The 20,221-nt window shown below is 41.1% G+C and overlaps 1 protein-coding gene across 1 annotated transcript in view; it reads right to left on the bottom strand.

Annotated features, from left to right (window-relative positions):
• Nucleotides 1-20,221, bottom strand: part of PLB1 (phospholipase B1) — a gene marked incomplete at its 5' end in the record, with an annotated part of 112,955 nt that overhangs the window by 66,051 nt on the left and 26,683 nt on the right. Inside the window, 7 exons of the mRNA XM_081317282.1 lie at nt 807-907; nt 2,823-2,888; nt 5,359-5,439; nt 6,725-6,776; nt 12,908-13,016; nt 14,538-14,581; nt 16,955-17,028. Coding sequence (XP_081173408.1) covers nt 807-907; nt 2,823-2,888; nt 5,359-5,439; nt 6,725-6,776; nt 12,908-13,016; nt 14,538-14,581; nt 16,955-17,028 — 527 coding nt within the window. The remainder of the gene's footprint in view (nt 1-806; nt 908-2,822; nt 2,889-5,358; nt 5,440-6,724; nt 6,777-12,907; nt 13,017-14,537; nt 14,582-16,954; nt 17,029-20,221) is intronic.

Genomic DNA, 20,221 nt, shown 5'->3' with positions numbered 1-20,221 from the left:
TCCTCTCTTTTCTCCCCCCTTTTATATCCTCACTTCTCTCCTCCCTTCTTTTATATCCCCTTCTCTCCCTCCTTTTCTCTCCCCCTTTTCTCTCCTCTCTTCTCTCCCCCCCCTTTATATTTTCTCTTCTCTTTACCCCTTCTTTTACATTGTCTCCTTTCCCACCCCCTTTTCTCTTTGGTGCACCTTCAGCTGACTGCTCTCCTCAAGGCTGCACTTCTCCATCTCTCTTTCACTGTCCCCTTCTCTTCTCCCCCCCACCCGTTGTCTCCCTCTCCCACCAAAACCTGCCTCTTTTACAGCCTCTCCTCTCTCTTCCCCACCTCCTTTTCCCTTCTGGAAGCGCCGATCAGCTGTAACTGCTCGTGCTGATCCTGAGCTCTCAGCAGGCAACACCTCGTACAACTCCAGCTGAATCTTTGCCTGAAGACTTGGTGAGGCTGCCTTCCACCCCCAATCAGCTGGAGCTGCAGGCGCTGATCCTGGGCTCTCAGCAGGTTTAGAATATTCCTGCTACCAGAAAAAGAATTGGGAAATGCATTTTTTTTACCTATCCCTCCTCCAATGCAAACCTTTGTATCCTCTATGGAGCAGATTTGATGACAACCCCCCCCCCCCCTATAATCTATGACTCTTCCAAGACTATTTCTATACCTTTAGATAAATGGTGTGTAGTTAGTTTATATTTCCATATCGCAACAATCAGAATTAGTAAAAAGCAATTTCTTAAGTTTAAGAAGAGCCACAATCAGCACAGATATTAGACGTTTTTCCCAGTTCCAGCACAATATCAATTCATTTCAAACCTCATAATCAATCTTGGGCAGTAAATGCTCTTCTCCTGATACAGTTTCCTCACAGATATCACATCAAGAATTGTTGCCAGGTTCACAAATGTACGAGGGACCTGCAAAGAGGTACATGTAAAACAAAATGGGTAGTAGCAGTTCACAAGCCATGTGGTTCTTTTATAAAAGTAATACATAAGAACTGTCAAATGTCTCTTTGAGGCAATGAAGTTGGAAAAAGTAACTATAGCCAGGTAGAAACGCTTCTCACCCCATTTCCTCCATTCATTCATTAACTTACAACTTTACTCACAAGCATCCAAGCTGGTGTTTGCAGCTGATTGTGATAACTGAGCCATACCCTGGCATTTTCTCCACTCAGGCCCTTAGCTTGCAAAAGCAAATACTAAGATGGAGTGAGGAAGAGTATAGGGACAGAGAGTAGGGTTGAAGGGACCTTATAGGTCATCTAGTACAAGCTCCTGTCCACAGCAGGAGATTCTATAACACAGGGGTTCCCAACCCCTGGTCCATGAACCAGTACTGGGCTGCAGCATGCCAGCAACTGGTCTGCACAAACAAGCAAAGCCCCATCCATGGGATGCAGGCAGCACTTTCCAGTCTGTGGAAAAAAACTTTGGAGAATAATTTGACTCCCTCTTATCTATGACAGCCCCTCAAGTACTGGAAGACTGGTATCATATCACCCGTAGTTCTTCTCTTCATCAGACTAGAAATACGTAGTTCCCTCAGTCATTCATTATATAGTTTAGATTCCAGATCCCTTATCATTTTTGTTGCTCTTCTGTGCACTTTTTCTAGGGTTTCAAAATCTTTTTTGTATCGTGGTGACCAAAATTGGACATAGTATTCCATGTGTGGTCTCACCAGTGCAGTATAAAGTAGTACTATCACTTCACATGAGCTTGAAACTATCCTTCTATTAATGCAGTCTAGGGCTGTATTTAATTATTTAATTAATTAATTAATTGCAGCTGAAGAACACTGCTGGCTCATATTTAAATGATGATTTACTAGCACACCTAGCTCTCTCACACAGTTGCTGCTATTGAGCCAGGTACCACTAACTCTATATCTGTGCATTTGATTTTTCTTGCCTATGTGAAGGACCTTGCTTTTCTCAACACTGAATTTCATATTGTTGGATAGGGCCTAGTGTTGAAGTCAGTCAAGGTCCTTCTGAATCTTGAGCTATTCCTCCCAGCTTGGTGTTATCTGCAAATTTATTGAGTTCCTCTTCTATCCCCTCATCGAAAGCATTTATGAAGAAGTTCAAGAGTGCTTGGACCTAAGACAGAACCTTGAAGTACTCCACTGCATGCTTCTCTCCACATAGATGTAGATCCATTGAGGACTACCCACTAAATAGGTGATCAGCGAATGCAAATTCATCTGGTGGTGATACTGTCTTGTCTATTCCACTTTGTTCTACCTTATCAAGAAGTAGGCTAGGGACTACTTTGCCAAATGCATTACTGAAGTCTAAATAAACTATGTCCACAGCATTCCCATTATCCACTAATTTTGTCACTTTGTCCAAGAAGGCAATACGTTTTATCTGGTTTTTGACAAACCCATGAAAAATGACAAACAAGTGGCACACAGATGGGGAAGCAGAGACAATATCTGGAGATTGGCAACTATTACAAGCAGGCAAGGGGACTCTCATTCAACTGCATGGACCACAAGCTGTGGCGAATAGCATATCCAAGTGGGAGTCCCACTTGGAGCTTTTCCAGGAGCTTGGCAGCTACTAGAAGGTGAGCAACCACACTGAAACAACACCTGATCTTAACTGTCAGTAACTTATCCTAACTTTCAGAAGACCTTTTGGAAAAAGGAAAAGTTGTATGCTACTTTATAGACTTTGAGGCATTTGTCTGAACTGAGTGTTACATGACTGAATATGAAGGACTGGTTGTTAAAGATACACTGTCTTAAAGAAATTATTGATTCTAGTAATTCACCCAATCATTTCCCCTCTAGCCAGGATAGCAAAGACTCCTTTGATACCTCTTTATGGAGTGCATCCAGAGCTGACTGTATACTCTTTATGTAGTACTCAGGAGAAGAACGTATCTATGAAAGAAAAGAATAAAAGTGAATTTTGTGCATAAGCAGCTGCTTGCAACTCTTCCTTAGCACATCACTATTTATGCTTTGGCCACCTAATGAGAAGGAAGGACTCACTGGAAAAGAGCCTAATGCTGGGAAAGATTGAGGGCAAGAGAAGAAGGGGATGACAGAGAATGAGGTGGCTGGATGGAGTCACTGAAGCAGTAGGTGTGAGCTTAAATAGACTCCAGAAGATGGTAGAGGACAGGAAGGCCTGGAGGAACATTGTCCATGCGGTCACGATAGGTTGGACATGACTTCGCAGCTAACAACAACAACATTTATGCACGTTTGGCAATTGAAAGTTGCAATTTATATCAATGTGCACCTTTCACAAATGATATGGCCTTTTTTCCACAACATGTTTGACATAATCCAGTTGTTTTGAAGCACCCAGATATAGTAATTGGATCAAAAGTAGTAATGAGTATCAATCTGAGTATGGATCATGGCAGAGAATGGAAGCAGTTCAGCCACTCTGCGGCTGTCATATCGGGACTTTAAAAAAAAAAAGGATGACCATTAGATGGCAGAAAACATAACTAACTATATCTGTTTGTCATCTAGCAGTCACCCACATTTTTGCAGCTCAGACATGGCAATTGTACCACATCTATTTCCTGCTCAGCATCACCTGCCTCTCCTCCGTCCTCCTCCCTCACAGAGGACAAAAATCAAACTGTGAGGGAAAGAGCTAAAAAGGCTTTCCTCCATTCATCTTCACCTGACTGTTCATGTCCGACTGGCTCTTGACATCCTTTCAGCAAAAGGGAAAACCAATGCTAGCTACCACAAGTCCCGGAAGGAGAGGAGAGAGAGAAGGTGCCAGCTCCAGAAACAGACCCCTTTCCATGTCAAATGTGCCGTGTGTTCAAAGCATGAGATTGATCTTATGAGAACTACTCAAAATTTACTATGCAAGGAAACCAGGTATGGGACAGTTTGGACTGAATTTCCAGGATATCAGATCAAAATAGGATCCGCTATAATATTTATGATATATATTTAGAATATAATCATTATTAGGTTGTTATTAAAATAAGATTATTTTATTCACTTCATTTTTTCTTGGCCTTTTGGCTAAGATTAAATGTAGTGTTTATTCTTATTTGTTTAATTCACTTATCCTGATACTAATGCATAAAAATACTCAAACGTTAGAAGCCGAGCAAAACTTTCGTGTAAATATGTACCTCACTGCCAATCTTGCTGCACTTTGCATGCCCAAAATAGAATTAAACTTGTAACCCAAGGGAGACTGAAAGGTTGGAGAAATCAGGAAGCCTAAATAAGCATAAAATCTCTTTCATGTAGGAGCTCCCAAAAATATCACTAAAAATAATAATTAGAAGTAGCATTTAAATGCTATCCAGCTGTTCCTGGGAACCCAACCCAGAAATACATATTTAATGACATTCTTCAGTATGTTGATAAGAGCCAAAAGAGAGAAAGTTTATCACTTGGAGGCATTCATAAATAAGCACTTTACTGCCATCTTATCGTGCTTAACTATCAAAATGGAAAGTAATGTCAGCGCTTTGATCCAAGTTACACAAATGGCAGGTCTGCTAGGGATCCAAACTGTCACTAAGTAAGAAAGGTACAAGCCTTGCCTGTTTATTATCAGCTCTATTGGCATCTGCTTTTATCAACAGAAAATTATCTCTAAAATGAAGTAGCACTGATATACTAATCAGTGGACGTTCTCAAAGATATGAAATTACAGGAAATTAAAAAACACCTTCAGGTTGAATGACCTCAAGGCCCTGCATGGGGACATGGACATGTACTTGTTTTTCTTTAAAATACTGATTCAGCAATGAACCACTATCACCCTCTCTAAAATGCACATGGTGCCAGGGAAGAATGGCTACCATTCAAGGTAGTTTTGTTTCACTGAGTTAGCTAGAAAGGATCTAAGAAAGGGTCAGTAGCAGGTGTTGAGTCAATCCCAATGTAATTCTTCTTGAGTAGAAGTGCAAGGTCTAAACTTCAATTTCTTATTAGGACAGATTGCATGTTCGTGATGCTGTGGCAATACAGTTGAGTTAATCTATAGTAGCTCATGAAACCTCACGCCATTTAATAAAAGTTGGAAAAAGTACTGCCAGAATGTTTCTGAATTTTTTTTTGCCATGTCTGCAATAGCTTCCTGCAAAATGAATGAATTGTCTTTTATTATTTCTTATTGTCAACCTGAACGTTATTCAGGAGGCATATTACATGGAACTTTTCTAATATTAAATGAAGTCATGTGAAGGACAGATTCTATGTACATCATATTCTTACATATGTCACTGAGCACTTGGACAATTCCTACTTGCGTATCTTAGAGATAAGCATTTAGATCACATACATTTTTTAAAAAAAAGTGGGGGAGGAGAAAATTGGGAAAAATATATTAGGAATAACTGTAAAATATATGGAAACTTACAGGATCATTACAATAATCACAAAGGTCATTTCCTCCTATAAAAAGGGTTATGAGTTTCCAATCTTCTTGGAAATTTATTTTCTGCATTGGGAGAAAAAGGAAGAGAGTAGACATAAAGAAAAAACAACAAAGAAAAATATTTGAATTAACATCTCAGAGATAATAAAATAATTATTAAGGAGACAGTCACTTTGTTTTTTAGACCAGCATATAGTTAAGAAACCAAGGCAGCAATCTTAAATATAGTTTTAATATACTAATTAGTTATGTAAAATGAGGAATTACAGATTTCTTTTACAGAGGCCTATTTGAAATCCAGTTGCTATGAAGCACTGCTGCTCTAAGAATGTTGTTGCTCTGCCTGGTTTGTTAGGATGCTACTGGTATTTCATTATGAAATTGGCTCTACATCACCAGACTTAAGAAGTGCATTGAATTCATTTGATGGTAATTAGTACCCAGTGTATTGCACCAACACTATAGTGTCGAAGGTTAGCTTTTGCATATGGACATGTGGACCGTATTTTTGAGTACTGCCTGTTCAATGATCAGAGGGTACAAATCCACTAAGGAATGCGGGGACTTCATGTATGTTTTCAAATCTAGTTAGAAACTGTGGTAGGGTTCCTGCAATCTAAGATAGGTGACCAGGAGGAGAAGTAAGCACCTCTAATTCAATTAATCTTAATTAAATGAATTAGTTTTGCATAAATTTGAAGATAGATAGATAGACAGACAGACAGACAGACAGATTTGAACACTTACAATAAAAATGAAAGTATACTTTGTTTCTATGTGCTAGGAGGAACTTTTTTTTTGTACAAGAGTAAAAGTGGGGTACTTCTTGTGAGATGGCATCTAGTTGCCTCTTGTAGTTTTACTACCTTACATGATTTGCTAAAATATATGTTGCCTGATTAACTGAGAATTCCAAAAGTTCAAGAAGCAAATTTCAATCTATTTCAGATAAATTCTCTTTCAAATCAAACTCAGCTCCTGATGACTTCATGGACACATCACGTAATTTATTTGGTAACAAATATGGCAGGTGTTTGCCATTGTCTTTTTCCAGAATATTTTTTTTTACTCCATAATCTATTTACGAGCTGAGCTTCTCCTACAGTCTGCCATTCAAGTCCAACTCTAATTAGCTTTTTGAAATGAGCCAAAGTTGGTAAGGTGTTGCTACCAAGAAGACCTTACATTGTTAAACAGGATCAAATCTATTCCTTTTCTCAATGAAACAGTTAATGATAGCAACCACCAATTAGATACAAAAGGACAGAACCTCATCTTCCCTCTGTTTGCCAACAATAAAAAGTCACAACTGCATGTTGAAAAATTGTTCATATCAGCAGAAACTCACAGAATCATTCTTCATCAGCTGTATTAGCCTTCTGACCTGAGGTATGATTTCACTAAAAAAGAAAATAAAGAAGGCAAGCAAACATTAGGAGCAATATAGCAGTTCAGACTATCATTCTGGAAACACAAAGCAGAAATAATAATTCAAATGACCCAGAACTTACTTTACAGATGAATTTTGCATGTGAACAATTCAGAAATAAATTTCCAAGCAAACAATGAAGCAATTTGGAATGTATGAACAAGGATGAATAGTGACAAGGAGATTAATATAAATGATCCATAAAAGGTTACTTCATTCAACATACTTATGTAACCAAATTTTTGATTGAGCAACATGGTAATTGACACCTTGCATGCAACGCACCTACAGACTGGATCTCTCCGTGTACAGAGAGTTAGTCTGGTGTAACTGCCTTATGCGTTTCTACAAGCAGAATACAGAGCAATGAGTCTGCTCTTTGTTTCTACATGAGAGACTGCAACAGGATTCTGTAAAATGTGTCTGCCAAATAAAGTAGATTTATTGCATTCCGTGGTTTGCTTGTAGTGCTATAGACAGAAGAAAAAGCAAAAAGGAAAAAGAATCTAAATGCCAGAGTAAATATGTTATGACTCAAAAGTCTGATGTGTTTCAGGCAAGATTCTTTATCAAGGATACTGTACATACTGGCTAAAACATGTTCATGGAACTTTTTAAAAAAAGAGATAGTTAATAATCTTTGCTATGATAGCTGATATTGTAATAAAGCTTACCAGAAGCTCTCCAATATCTCTTGGCAGTTTCTCACCAATATTATAGCTACCTCTTCCTATTACTGTCATATCTATTTTATATTTACATCTTCAGCTACCTCCCCTCCCCATCTACCCTTCAAATAAATTCTGTTAGAAATACCAGTACTTTACATTTTTAAAAAATGCAAAACCTCATACATAGGTAATGCGCAAATAATTAAAGTTGGCTTTTACTCTATTCTACATATTTACAGTATGTCTTTTGTATAAACTTTGGATCTGATCAGCATTGTGCCAACTCCTTCCAGTAGCCTATTAAAAGCATACAAGCAGCAACTGAGTCTGTAGCATAGTGTTTAACTGCTAAAGATACATTTTCTGGCTGAGTTTCAAAGAGAAGGCACTGAGTTTGTTAGCATCTGGGAGGCCACACATTCCTCATTCCTAAATTAGAATACTCTATAATGTATGATTGGGGAGATAGGACTCATATCCCCACTTTGTTACAAAGCTCATTGGTGGTTTTAGTCATTAGGATTACCTACCAGATATGGGCTTCAAAAATCTACCATTCCACTAGATCAGGGGTGTCAAACTCAATTTCACTGAGGGCCGCATCAGCATTGCATTTGCCCTCAGGGGGCTGGGTGGGTATGGCCAGGGTGGGCGTGGCCTACTAGGTGGGCATGGCTAGTGCGCGTATGGCCTACTGGGTGGGCGTGGCCAGGTCTACATCGTTTGCATCAAGGGTGCCTATGGGGGCCCGGGCAGGAGTGGGACAGATCTGAGGGTCTCTGGCAGAAGGAGGGTCTCTGGGCCAGGGCCAAGGCAGTGAGGGCCATTCCCTCACTGTTTCTAGGATGGCTTCACGGGCCGCATGAAACCACTTCGTGGGCCGGATCCGGGCCCCGGGCCTTGTGTTTCACATGTCTGCACTAGATAGCAGCAAAGAGGTACAGAAAATTCTTGTTGCTACCATCAAGTCACCATCTGGATTTTTACTATCTGTACCTAGTTTTGGATCATATTTTTTATCTCCCATTCTGATCAAAAGTTCTTGCGAAGGTAAATTGCTGGAGGCTACATACTTGTATGCTGCCTTAGTTCTCTATGGGAAGGGCAGGATATCACTGAATGAACAGATCAATCAATGAGCAAGTCATATTTACAAACTGTAAGAAAATCTGCCTTGGTACAATACTTGTTATATTTTGCCACTGGCTAAAACAATTATGTTTATTTGAGACCGAATTTTCCACAAACTACGTGACCATTATAGAAATTGGATTTTTCATATTTACCTGTGCATAATGTCACTTATAATTCAGCTAAAAACCACTGGTAATGCCAGTACTGTATATTATTCCAAAAGTGGACAGAACTGTTTTAAGGTGATGTATTCTTAACAGTTGTAGGGAGACATAAAGACCCTTCTTCATTATTTGTAATTGGACAGGTCACATACAAGAAACTAGGTAATTTAATTAGTAGGCATAGCAGGATATTCTAGGATAGGGAAGTGATCACACAGTGTTTTAAAGATTGAATAAGGAACAACATGCCCTTGTACAAAACCTGAAAAGTTTAACCATATAAGGCAAAAGCATGCTTTAAGCCAGTAAGAAATGTACCCACAGAATTATGCATTTTTTAAAGTCCTGTAATCATCTCAAAAAGAAGCTTCTCTTTATCTATTGTCTCCTGTACTCATCAGGCACAGAATTGGTTTTCCACAACACAGTTCTGTGATAAATGTTAGTTATCATCCCATATTCTTCAAGAAGCTTACAGACCAGTGGCGGGATTCAAATATGTGAACAACCGGTTCTCTGTGTGGATGCAGCTTCCGGATGTCCATTCTGGGCCTGGGCAACAAAAAGTTAGCTACCGGTTCTGCCGAACTGGTGTGAACCAGCTGAATCCCACCATTGTTACAGACTGATTGTGGCACTACCCGCAAGAGCAGAAATTAACTAAAGGAGCTATAATTTGGACAGACTCCTGGGACCTTGCTTTCCTCAAAGAAGATCTGAAATAGAATTGTTATCTAACCAAAGATATTTTAGACATCTTTTAGACTATAATCGTATAAACTTTGGCAAATGATTAAATTTGAATTAATTTTCAAATGAATGACGCACATGTTCTAAACATTACCTGCTCCTTCTTATGTCCATAAGGAAGCTTATGTTTTCTGTTCACTAAATGTTGTTGTGGTCCAATTGTAAGAGGAAATTATGGTTTTCTGTCTTGTGATAAACTCAGACAAACTGTAGGCACCAATGCTCTTCTGCTTTGACATCCTCATTTTTGCCTCACTAGAGATTTAAAAGATTTACTGCCTCTTTTAAACAAACCATGGTTTTGGAATTAATGTTTATTTCGATTTGAATTGAATTCTGACCTTCCCACTAGCTTTCAGCCAGCAGATCTTGGTTTTAGAGCTATTCTAAAGAACTGGTCACTTTGATATATCCCCACAAGAGCTGGATGTTTCTAATCACTGTTTTCTGGAGATAAGGTAAGGTAAAAAGAAATGACAGCTCCAGGTCTCACTATGGCTCAGTTCCTAAAGTATGAAATCCATGTTCCCTCCCAGAACTGAATCAGCAAGCACCATAATACACCTTCTGTTTGATCAAATCCTCTTCTAAAATGGCACTAGGCAACTGGAAGTTGAAATATAAGTATTAAAATAGCTATATACACTTGGGTTTGAAATTTGTTGTTAAATTAATCAGGAGTAACTTGAGAACTGATTCATCTCATCAGCTAAAAACTTTTTGATCAAGCAGTATGGCAGCACTGCTCCCTCAGCAACTTAAGCCTGAGGTTTTAAAGTTTGCTATTTTTTTCCTTTTTTCGCCCACATACCTCCAATCTGGCTAAAACAACTCAAGAGTCTCTCTGGTGTCATGGAAGAGCAAGATGGAAGAAACAGAATTACATGTTGTAAAGGTACTAGGAATGGAACTATGTTACGTTTATCTGCAGAAATAGTAAAGCAAATTTAAAAAGTGGAAATCTAAAACTCTTTGCTGAAATATACTGGCACTAAGCAAATAGCAATAGCAATAACATTTAGACTTATGTACTTCTTCACAGTGCTTTACAGCCCTCTCTAAGCTCTGTACAGAGTCAGCTTAATTGCCCCCAACAATTTGGGTCCTCATTTTACCGACCTCGGAAGGATGGAAGGCTGAGTCAACCTTTAGCTGGTAGACTCAAATAGCCAAAATGATGGCAGTCAGCAGAATTAGCCTGCAATACTGCATTCTAACCACTGCACCACCACAGCTCTTAGGTTTCATAGAGCGTTTCCACACATGTAGTAGCTTCCTTGCATTGGTTTTGTGTCACTGCACAAATGATTCCCTGCCACATGACTGGCTAATCAAATGCCTAGAAATAACAGTAGAAACATCTGAAGCTTTGTGCAAAGACCAATGCCACAATGGAAGACACAATTGCTGGTCAGTGGTGATGGACTTCTAGAGGTTAATATCAAAAGAGAAATCTTTCAAGGAGACTGACTATCACCATTACTATTTGTCATTGTACTGATTTCTCTGTCAACAATGTGTGTGTGTGTGTGTGTGTAAATATGTGAGATATTGCAATGGAGTTGGACTAAACAAATGTTCCACTTTCACCACAACAGGAGAAAAATAGTGAAAACCAAAGGAATCATGATACTCTCTGGAAATAACATCAAGAATCTGGCTGAAGAAAAACACTACAAATACCTGGACATACTTCAGGATGACAAGATCAAGCAAATGAATATGTCATGAGAGTGAAGATCTTAAAATCCAAAATTAGTGAAGAAAGTATTATCAAGGCAATAAACACTGGGGCAATTCCAGTCATTATATACTTAGCTAGAATAGCAGACTGCACTCAAGCAGAACTAAAAGCCCTGGATAGGAAAACCAGGAAAATAATGATAATGAATCATGCTCTCCATTCACACAGCAATGGTAAAAGACTCTACTTATCAAGCAAAATAGATCTGTGTAGAATGTTGCAGGTGCGTCAGAGGGTTGAAGAAGAAGAAAAAAGAACATTGGAAGAATATCTGAAGGATAGTGAAGAAGATGCACTGAAGCTGGTATGCCAGGAATGCTTACTGGGTATTGGAGAGGCTAAATTGATTAAGTCTAGAAACTAAACAAATCCTTGGGAAGGGCTCAATTGTTGTTGTTCAGTCAAGTTGTATCCAACTCTTTGTGACCCCATGGACCACAGCACATTAGGCCCCTGTTATCCACTGTCTCCTGGAGTATTCAACAGGTGTGTGTGTGGGGGGGATAACATCTGGCTGTTATGCAACCAACCATAACAATAATAATATGCCACCTGATTCCCAGCAATTCTGGGCAATTCTTTGGCTCTTATGAAGTTTGTGGAACTATTTCTACTGTCCAATCTCGGGCTGATGGGATAAAAAAAATCATCACAGTGCCAGCACATCAATTTTGGATGTTCCTATGCTGTCATGATAAGCATACAGAGGAAGCTGAACTTGTGTCATGATGGCACAAAGGTGCTTTTGTGAAACTGACCCATTTGAACATACCACCAAGGCTGCCCAATGTACGTAGATGCCACTGAGAAGGGCAAAAGTCACTTTAGCTAATAAAACCATTCTGATGCCACAGATCAAGAGCCCAAGTAAAATGCAGAGCAAGAAGAAATGGGCCCAGAACCATTACTGTGCTAGAAATATATATCTTTGGAATCCAGGTCCTAGGAAAGAATGGTGGGGTTGATTCAAAAGAAATGGGGGCCACCACAAAGAAGAGGGAGTCAAGCTATTCTCCAAAGCATCTGAAGGCAGGACAAGAAGCAACAGATGGAAACTGACCAAAGAGAGAAGCAACCTAGAACTAAGGAGAAATTTCCTGACAGTTAGAACAATTAACCAGTGGAACAACCTGCATCCAGAAGCTGTGAATGCTCCAACACTGGAAGTTTTTAAGAAGAGACTATATAGCCATTTGTCTGAAATGGTATAGGGTTTCCTGCCTGAGCAGGGGGTAGGACTAGATGACCTCCAAGGTCCCTTCCAACATTATTATTATTATTATTATTATTATTATTATTATTATTATTATTATTATTATTATTATTATTGATTTGCCCTGACAGAAAAATTACAGTGATATTTTACAACCAACTGTCACATTAAAAAAAGTGAAGTAGCTAAGACTATCCTTTCCCGAGTTGTAAACTTGACACTCACTAACCTGCCCCCAACTCTTCAAAAATGGAGTATTATTTAATAAAATAATAAAGTAATAAAAACAAAGTTCTAATAAAAACAAAGCTCTATTTCTGCTTATTCAGTTGTTATTAAAATAGTACTTTTGGTATTAAATTAATAAATTATTCTGATAAGACACACAAACAAACCGATCCTCCCAACACCGTCCTGGTCCCTTACTCAGAATCAGCTCCTGCCACAGCCTGGTTCAAGTGAGAGTTGCGATGGGTCTCCTTTCCTTTGCCAATGGAAAAGCCCACCAGAGAAGGATTGAACTCACGAATAATGTCTAGGAAAGAATGAAAGGCAAATGTATGTATTTTTTTTTCACTTGGATACAACAACAACAAACACCCTCAAGAGTGGAGTGGAGTGGAGTGGAGTGGAGTGGAGTAGAGTAAATAGAATAGAATAGAATAGAATAGAATAGAATAGAATAGAATAGAATAGAATAGAATAGAATAGAATAGAATAGAATAGAATAGAACTGGAAGGGACCTTGGAGGTCTTCTAGTCCAGCCCCCTGCTCAAGCTGGAGAACCTATACCATTTCAGATAAGTGACTGTCTAGTCACTTTCTCAATTGCTGTGGGGCATGCTGCTGTCTAACCAAAAATTGGAGGGGGGGGAAGGGGAGGGAGGGAGGGAGGAGTGGAGAGAAGGAGAAAAAAGTATAGGGTAGTAAAAGACTATAGTCTAAGTGACTAGAAGAGGTAGAGGAAGTTGGAAAGAAAGATAAGCATACAAATCAGTTATTAGTTCTTTTTGGGGACAGGAGAATGTTCAAGGGGGTTCAAGTGAAAACCAGAGGGCCAAGAACTCCAAAAACTTCCAAGAATGGGAAGAAGAGCCCCATCTGGCTGCAGATAGCAACTTCTCCAAAGATGGGGTGGGGTGGGGTAGAGGAACATGGTTGGTGGCAGGGAAGCCCTGGTTTGAGGAAAAGAAACTGGGAAAAAGTACCTGAGAAGTTCTTCCTCCAACAGAGAAGCATTAGGTATTTTGGCTGAGTTTGAGAAGATGAAGCCACACTGAGCACACTACAATAATTCCCAGTCCTTTTCTTACTCTTTCTTTCTTTCTTTCTTTCTTTCTTTCTTTCTTTCTTTCTTTCTTTCTTTCTTTCTTTCTTTCTTTCTTTCATTCATTCTTTCTTTCTTTCTTTCTTTCTTTCTTTCTTTCTTTCTTTCTTTCTTTCTTTCTTTCTTTCTTTCTTGCCAAGCTCAGAAATGGGGAGGGATGGAGAAAGAAAGAAATGGAGGGAAGCAGGAGGGATAGAGAGATAACCTCTGGGAGGGAGACTTGGGGGGGGGGGAACATGACATCAGGACTGCATTGTTTAGCCTTGTTATAAATACCTGTTGTAAATCACCTTATATAGTAAAGAATACCTGCTGTGTTTCTGTTATCTGTTGCCATCTTTGCAAAGAAATGCATCTCCTGTTCAGACACTGTGACACTGTTACAGTGTGTTATGGTGACAGGTAGCAATCACTTTAAAAGGACTGCTACTGGTCTAACATGTTCCTGGAAGCCTAAGTGGCATTGGCCATTAGGGGTACCTTTTTGCAGGTTTCTCTGGAATAATCATATAGAACCTACTAAGAACCTACAAAATGACAAATGCAAACAAGACAGCAAATTAGAGCTTTAGGTTCAGCAGCTTTCTGCCTCCTATATCCTACTGGTCCCGGATCCTGGAATGCAAAGTGGTTTCATCTGACAACTTGCTAAACATTTTCTCAAGTCTGCTCCCTAAATTATGAAGGAGTTTTGCAAATACACCAACCTCTAGGAAAGAGATACTTACTTGCTAACGTTGTGACTGTTGCTATGTTTTCATCTCCACCAACGCTGCAGAGTTGGGATGGGATAAGGAAAACAAGAAAAAAGAAAGCAAACAAGAAGGATTTATTTGGAATAGGTCTGGTGATATTTCAAACATTTAACAATATCTATTTATTTCAACTGTGGAATCTGACATGAGACTCCCTCCACACCACCAATGTATCTAGGGCACTTCTTGGTTTTTGGCTTCAGATTAATTCAGCTTCAGCAAAAATTCAGATGCTTTCAGCCAGCATTTTCCCAGGATCTGAAGACCCAGAGGCTGTTTAGTTTTCTGTTTTCTGTTGCTGCCTACTTAGGACTCCCATCCGAATAAAATGGAAGGTGTGTGTCAGGCACAATAGAAGGGTGCTGGGGGTTTGGAATTCATCAACCTGCTATATAGGACATGATTTAAAATCTGGCCTCTTTAAGTAAATAAAATCTGTTTCTCTTAAAAACTCTATGTAATTGCTTCATTTATCTGTGTATCTACTATGCCAAGATGAAGAAAGGTACCACTTTTAAAGATCATCCAGATCAAAAGCTTGAAGTGTTCTACAGAAGAGTAGGGAGTTGAGCAGGACTGTTTTCCATCAATTACTTTTGATTTTTGATTATATTATACATCTCTCTTTGAATATTTCTGCACTTTGCTAGCTTAAATATCCATTTTTTTTTCATTTCACCCCAGGAGGTTGCTACTTTTGACTCCCATCTTTGATATCAGCCTTAAGACTTTGGTACTCATGAGAAAGCAGGTGGGAGAGGAAAGCAGAAGGGGAAAACAGTTTTTCCACTTTCCTCCTCCTTTTCACCTGTCCCCTAAATATTGATTCAATCTAAAATTACATTTCCTCTGATATAAAATGCACTACACATTTTTGTTTCTTTAAGGCAAACTAGACAACCCATGATCCCTTGGGTCATTATTTCAGAGATATTTCCTAACCCAGTGGTGGCAAACCTATGGCACGTGTGCCAGAGGTGGCACTCAGAGCCCTCTCTATTGGTGTGCGTGCCACCACCGCCAGCAGCAGATCCATCAGGCCACCACTGCCACCCGGAGCAGGAGCCCCGCCCAGCACAAAGGAGGCGAAGTGGCCAACTAGCAAGCTTGAGTAGAGGTCACCAACCATTGTCAATTGGTGGACTGGAAGAAAAGGGAAGCATTTTACATGCATGCATGCGTGCACAGGGCTGCGAGCACACATGCGCTGCAAATGGGGCAGGGCTAGTGCCTTTTCAACACTCACTAGCCCTGTCCTGTTCTTGCATGGTGCAGCACTTTGTAACTGCACCCTGCGGCGCAGCGGCGACCATTTTGGCACCTTGCAGCATGGTGGCCCATTTTTGCACCCCTGGTTTTTGTGTGGCAGAGGCAGCACTCAGAGGCACCTCCCTGCCCCTCCCTGAGGGCACCACAATGCTGATGCGGTCCTGGCACTTTGTGATAAATAAGTGGGTATTGGGTTGTGGTTTGGGCACTCGGTCTCTAAAAGGTTTGCCATCACTGTCTTAACCTAAACATAGGAACAGAATGATCACAGGTGGGCAAAAAACCAAATTCTGATTTCTTGTTGGTTTCCCCATTGAATTTCCTTGTGGGAAGCTTGTAAGGAGCATCAGAAATCTTCCTTCCTTTTCCTTCCCTTCCCCACAGGCAGGTACATGACTACTGCTGGCTGGGTGGGTGGGTGGGTGGGAGCGAGGGATTTGCAAATGGCCAGAAGCTGTCCGGGATTGTTGAAAATTAGGATCATGTAACTGCAGCAGTGCGGCAGTGTTGAAGCACCCACATTTTTTTCAAATTTCATTCCCTTGGAAGTAATGAGTCCCAGCATTCTGTAACTTAGCACATTTGAGGTACCTTGATTGAAAGTGTTTTGCCCTATAATGCAATGTTCTGTTCAGTTAAAAGTTACAGACCCAGGAATTTTAGTAGTATATAGATTACAGTAAGGCAAATCACCCAAATAAACTCGTATGAAGCTTGATCATAAGGCTCCTTTATGCAGTGGAATAGAAATAGCAGCTGGGGAGATCCAAGGGACATAAAGGATAAACTTTTCAACAGCCTAGCTAAGTTGTATATTAAAAACTAGTATCTATCTTACAATTTCAATCTATAACTCATAGCAACTTTTCTGAGCAGAACTAATCTGCAGCTGTCTTTAAGCATTTGTCTGCTATTGCCAGTAGATCTATGCTATTCTATTATTATGGAACACTACTAAATTGTTACTGAAGAGATTGATCCAAATTGTAAGCAAAACAACTTGAGGATTACTTCAAAACAGAATAGAAACATATTTATGATAGTTCATATGAGCATATGACCATGAAAACAAAAGACTGCAGATTTTGGATAATCAAAAATATTTAGGTTAGAGCACTCACCTCCATGAAAGGCCTCGATATTGTGTCACCACATCAATAATATTGTTTGGCAAAGCTCCAGCTCCATTTGCTGCCTGATAGCAAAGAAAACAAATAGAATTAATGATTAATGATAATGCTGACTTGGTATGATCCCCAGAAAACATCCCCAGCCTTTGCTCTTAAGAAGTCTGAAAGTATTGAGCCTGTTCATGATGGGAAGAAGCAGAATGAAAACGAAGAATTATTAGTTAAATGAAATATGTGAAGAGATGCTTATGAGTCAACAAATCAGAAATGAATCCTTCAAGAAATACAATAGCATTCCATTCTCAAGAATACTGATTGCACAGGTGTAATGTATTGGGCTTGCTTGTAACACCACGTGGTAACGGCTGGTAGGCTGTTTTAGCTGGGAGCTAGCTAACAGCTCCCAGCACCTCAGACAACCTGTCTCCAGTGCTGCTATTGGTTGCCCCTAGGTGGCAATGGGTTGCTTCAAACTATTGGCTGCCGCCTAGGGGCCAGGGCAAAAATTGCTGCATCTGCAGCCCAGCTCTCTAGTTCAGATCCTGCAAGCAATAAACCATGTTCTTTGCTGAACTCACTCGCCTCGTCTTCATTCCTGCACAATGAACCCAGTACACAACACTGATGATGAAGGTGGGATTCTGCTTCTCCATTGGAGCTGAAAGTCACTAGGGGAGAGGCAGCACATGCCTGGCGGGAAAAGCAATTTCCCCCCCCTACGCTAGTGACCACATGCTCAGAGGACCAGTCCCTGAGCAACGGAGAGGCAGGATTCAAAGACGCAGAAGCCAGCTGCGAAGACCAGCAGAATGCCCAAGGTCAGAAGGCTGTGAGAGTTCGACATCAAGAAACTAGAAGGATGGCCTTCGTACCTGTCCCAGGTTGAGAACTACCTTCGAGCGAACCAGGTCGTAGAGGATGGACTGAAGGCTACCACGCTGCTCTGTGTGTGCGGCCCAGCAACGTTCGATCTGGCCAAAAACCTGTTGGTGCCCATGCTGTTGGAATCCGTCTCCTACGCCGAACTGAAGAAAAAAGCTCGGAGAACACTTCCAACTGAAGATGTCAGTGATTGCTTGGTGCTATTTCTTCAAACAACGAGTACAACAGCCAGGAGAGACCGCATCTGAATACATCACGGCCTTGAGGCAGGCCGCACACCTGTGTCGATTTTCAAACGTCAAAGAGCGACTTTGAGACCGGCTCGTCTGTGGCCTCCCAATCAAGAGCTGCAGCAAAAACCTTTTGCCAGAGAGGTCCTGTCGTTCACAGATGCCCAGAACGAGGTCATAGCGGACAAAGCTGCTTGTGGAGCCATCTGAACACACGCACCAGTTCACAGGTGGGAGGAGAATCACACTTCTTGGTCTAGAATTCACATAGACTTCGCTGGGCCCTTTCAGGGACAGCTCTTTCTTATAGTGGTCGACAGCCACTCTACATGGTTTGAAGTAATACCAGTTGCAAACATGACTACTGCTAGGACCATCCAGGTGCTTTGCCACGCATGGGCTGCCAGATGTCATAGTATCTGACAATGAAGCCCAATTTACTGCGGCTGAATTTCAGGCTTTCCTGAGAGCAAATCTCATCAGGCACACAACGTCGGCCCCGTTGCACCCATCCACCAATGGTCAAGCTGAACGCATGGTCTGGACCATGAAGGAGTCACTGAAGCGTATAGTGACTGGGGACTGGCATCACAGATTGGCAGATTTTTTACTTTGCCAGCATTCCATGCCCTACATGGCTACAGGGAAAAGGCCAGCAGAGATGCGCTGGGGGAGGCGGCTGATCACGAAACTGGATAGGTTACATCCAGATAGGGTGGCAGCAGAAGCTTCGCATCCAAAACCCCCAAGGGGGCTGCAAGTGGGCGATGCAGTGTGGGCCAGGAACTATGGGCATGGGAATCTGTGGGTACCAGGAAAAATTACTAAAACTTCAGGCCCCCTCTCTTACGAAGTGGGGCTGGAGGGCAGGCGAGTTGTCAGGTGCCACATCGACCAACTCAGGAAGCATTTTCCAGAATGGCCACTAAGCAAGGACTACGTCATTAGTCCTTACCAAGGCCCACAAACTGGCAGCCAAGCCAGCCCATGCATAGATGCTGAAGGCTCACACAGCCCAAGCGATGAGGAGTTGGCCATAGAGGAGGGGAGTCCAGAAGCGCAACATGGGTCCCCTGACGGAGAAAGCCAATCAGACTTTTACAGCCGCTGTGCTAACTCTGCTGAACAAACAGACTCTGGGGTGGGCCAACCTGGAAAGGCCAGACAGAGAAACCCAAGCCAGTCTGAATCAACTGAACTGAGAGACACTGTCCTACCCAGCCCGGCGGGCAAGCTAGTAGGCCAGGAAGCGCCTGGGTCCCCCAGGCATTCCACAAGGGCACGCAAACCTCCTGCTTACTTGCAAGATTATGTGCTGAAACAATAAAGCTATAATGTTGTATGTACTTGTGTTAACTGCTGACCTACAAGATTGTATTGAACAATGGAGCTGTAATGTTGTTAAGTATTGTATTATGCTGCTAAGTGGAACCTATTCACACCGGGGTTAAGTCTTTGTAAATTGTATTACTGTAATCACTTTCTGTGTTGCTATAGTGTTGTTCGTTCTAAGGGGGGGAGGAGTGTAATGTATTGGGCTTGCTTGTAACACCACATGGTAACGGCTGGTAGGCTGTTTAAGCTGGGAGCTAGCTAACGGCCCCCAGCACCTCAAACAACCCATCTCCAGCACTGCTATTGGTCACCCCTAGGCAGCAATGGGTTGCTTCAAACCTATTGGCTACCGCCTAGGGACCAGGGTATAAATTGCTGCATCTGCAGCCCAGCTCTCTAGTTCAGATCCTGCAAGCAATAAACTATGTTCTTTGCTGAACTCACTCGCCTCGTCTTCATTCCTGTGCAATGAACCCAGTATACAACAACAGGAGTGCAAAATCATAAGCCATATTTGGTCCAACTAATGAATGCCTCCACTAGCCTGAAATTAGTGGATGCAAGGTGAAATGAATTTAAAGAATAGACCCATAATGTGGGTTTACCATATTTTTCGGACCATAAGACGCACCTGACCATAAGACGCACCCAGTTTTTAGAGCAGGCAAACAAGAAAAAAAAATCTGAACCAAATAGTACCGGTATACTAAAACAGGGCTTTTCAACCTTTTCATCCATTGTACCACTTTTAGTACAAGTCAATGTCTGAGTACCACCAGTCGCCCAGCAAGGTGTCAAAAACTTGACCCCC

This window comes from Vipera berus (genome assembly GCF_964194415.1).
Source record: "Vipera berus genome assembly, chromosome: 1".
Taxonomy (NCBI): domain Eukaryota; kingdom Metazoa; phylum Chordata; class Lepidosauria; order Squamata; family Viperidae; genus Vipera; species Vipera berus.
This window is presented reverse-complemented; position numbering and strand designations above follow the sequence as displayed.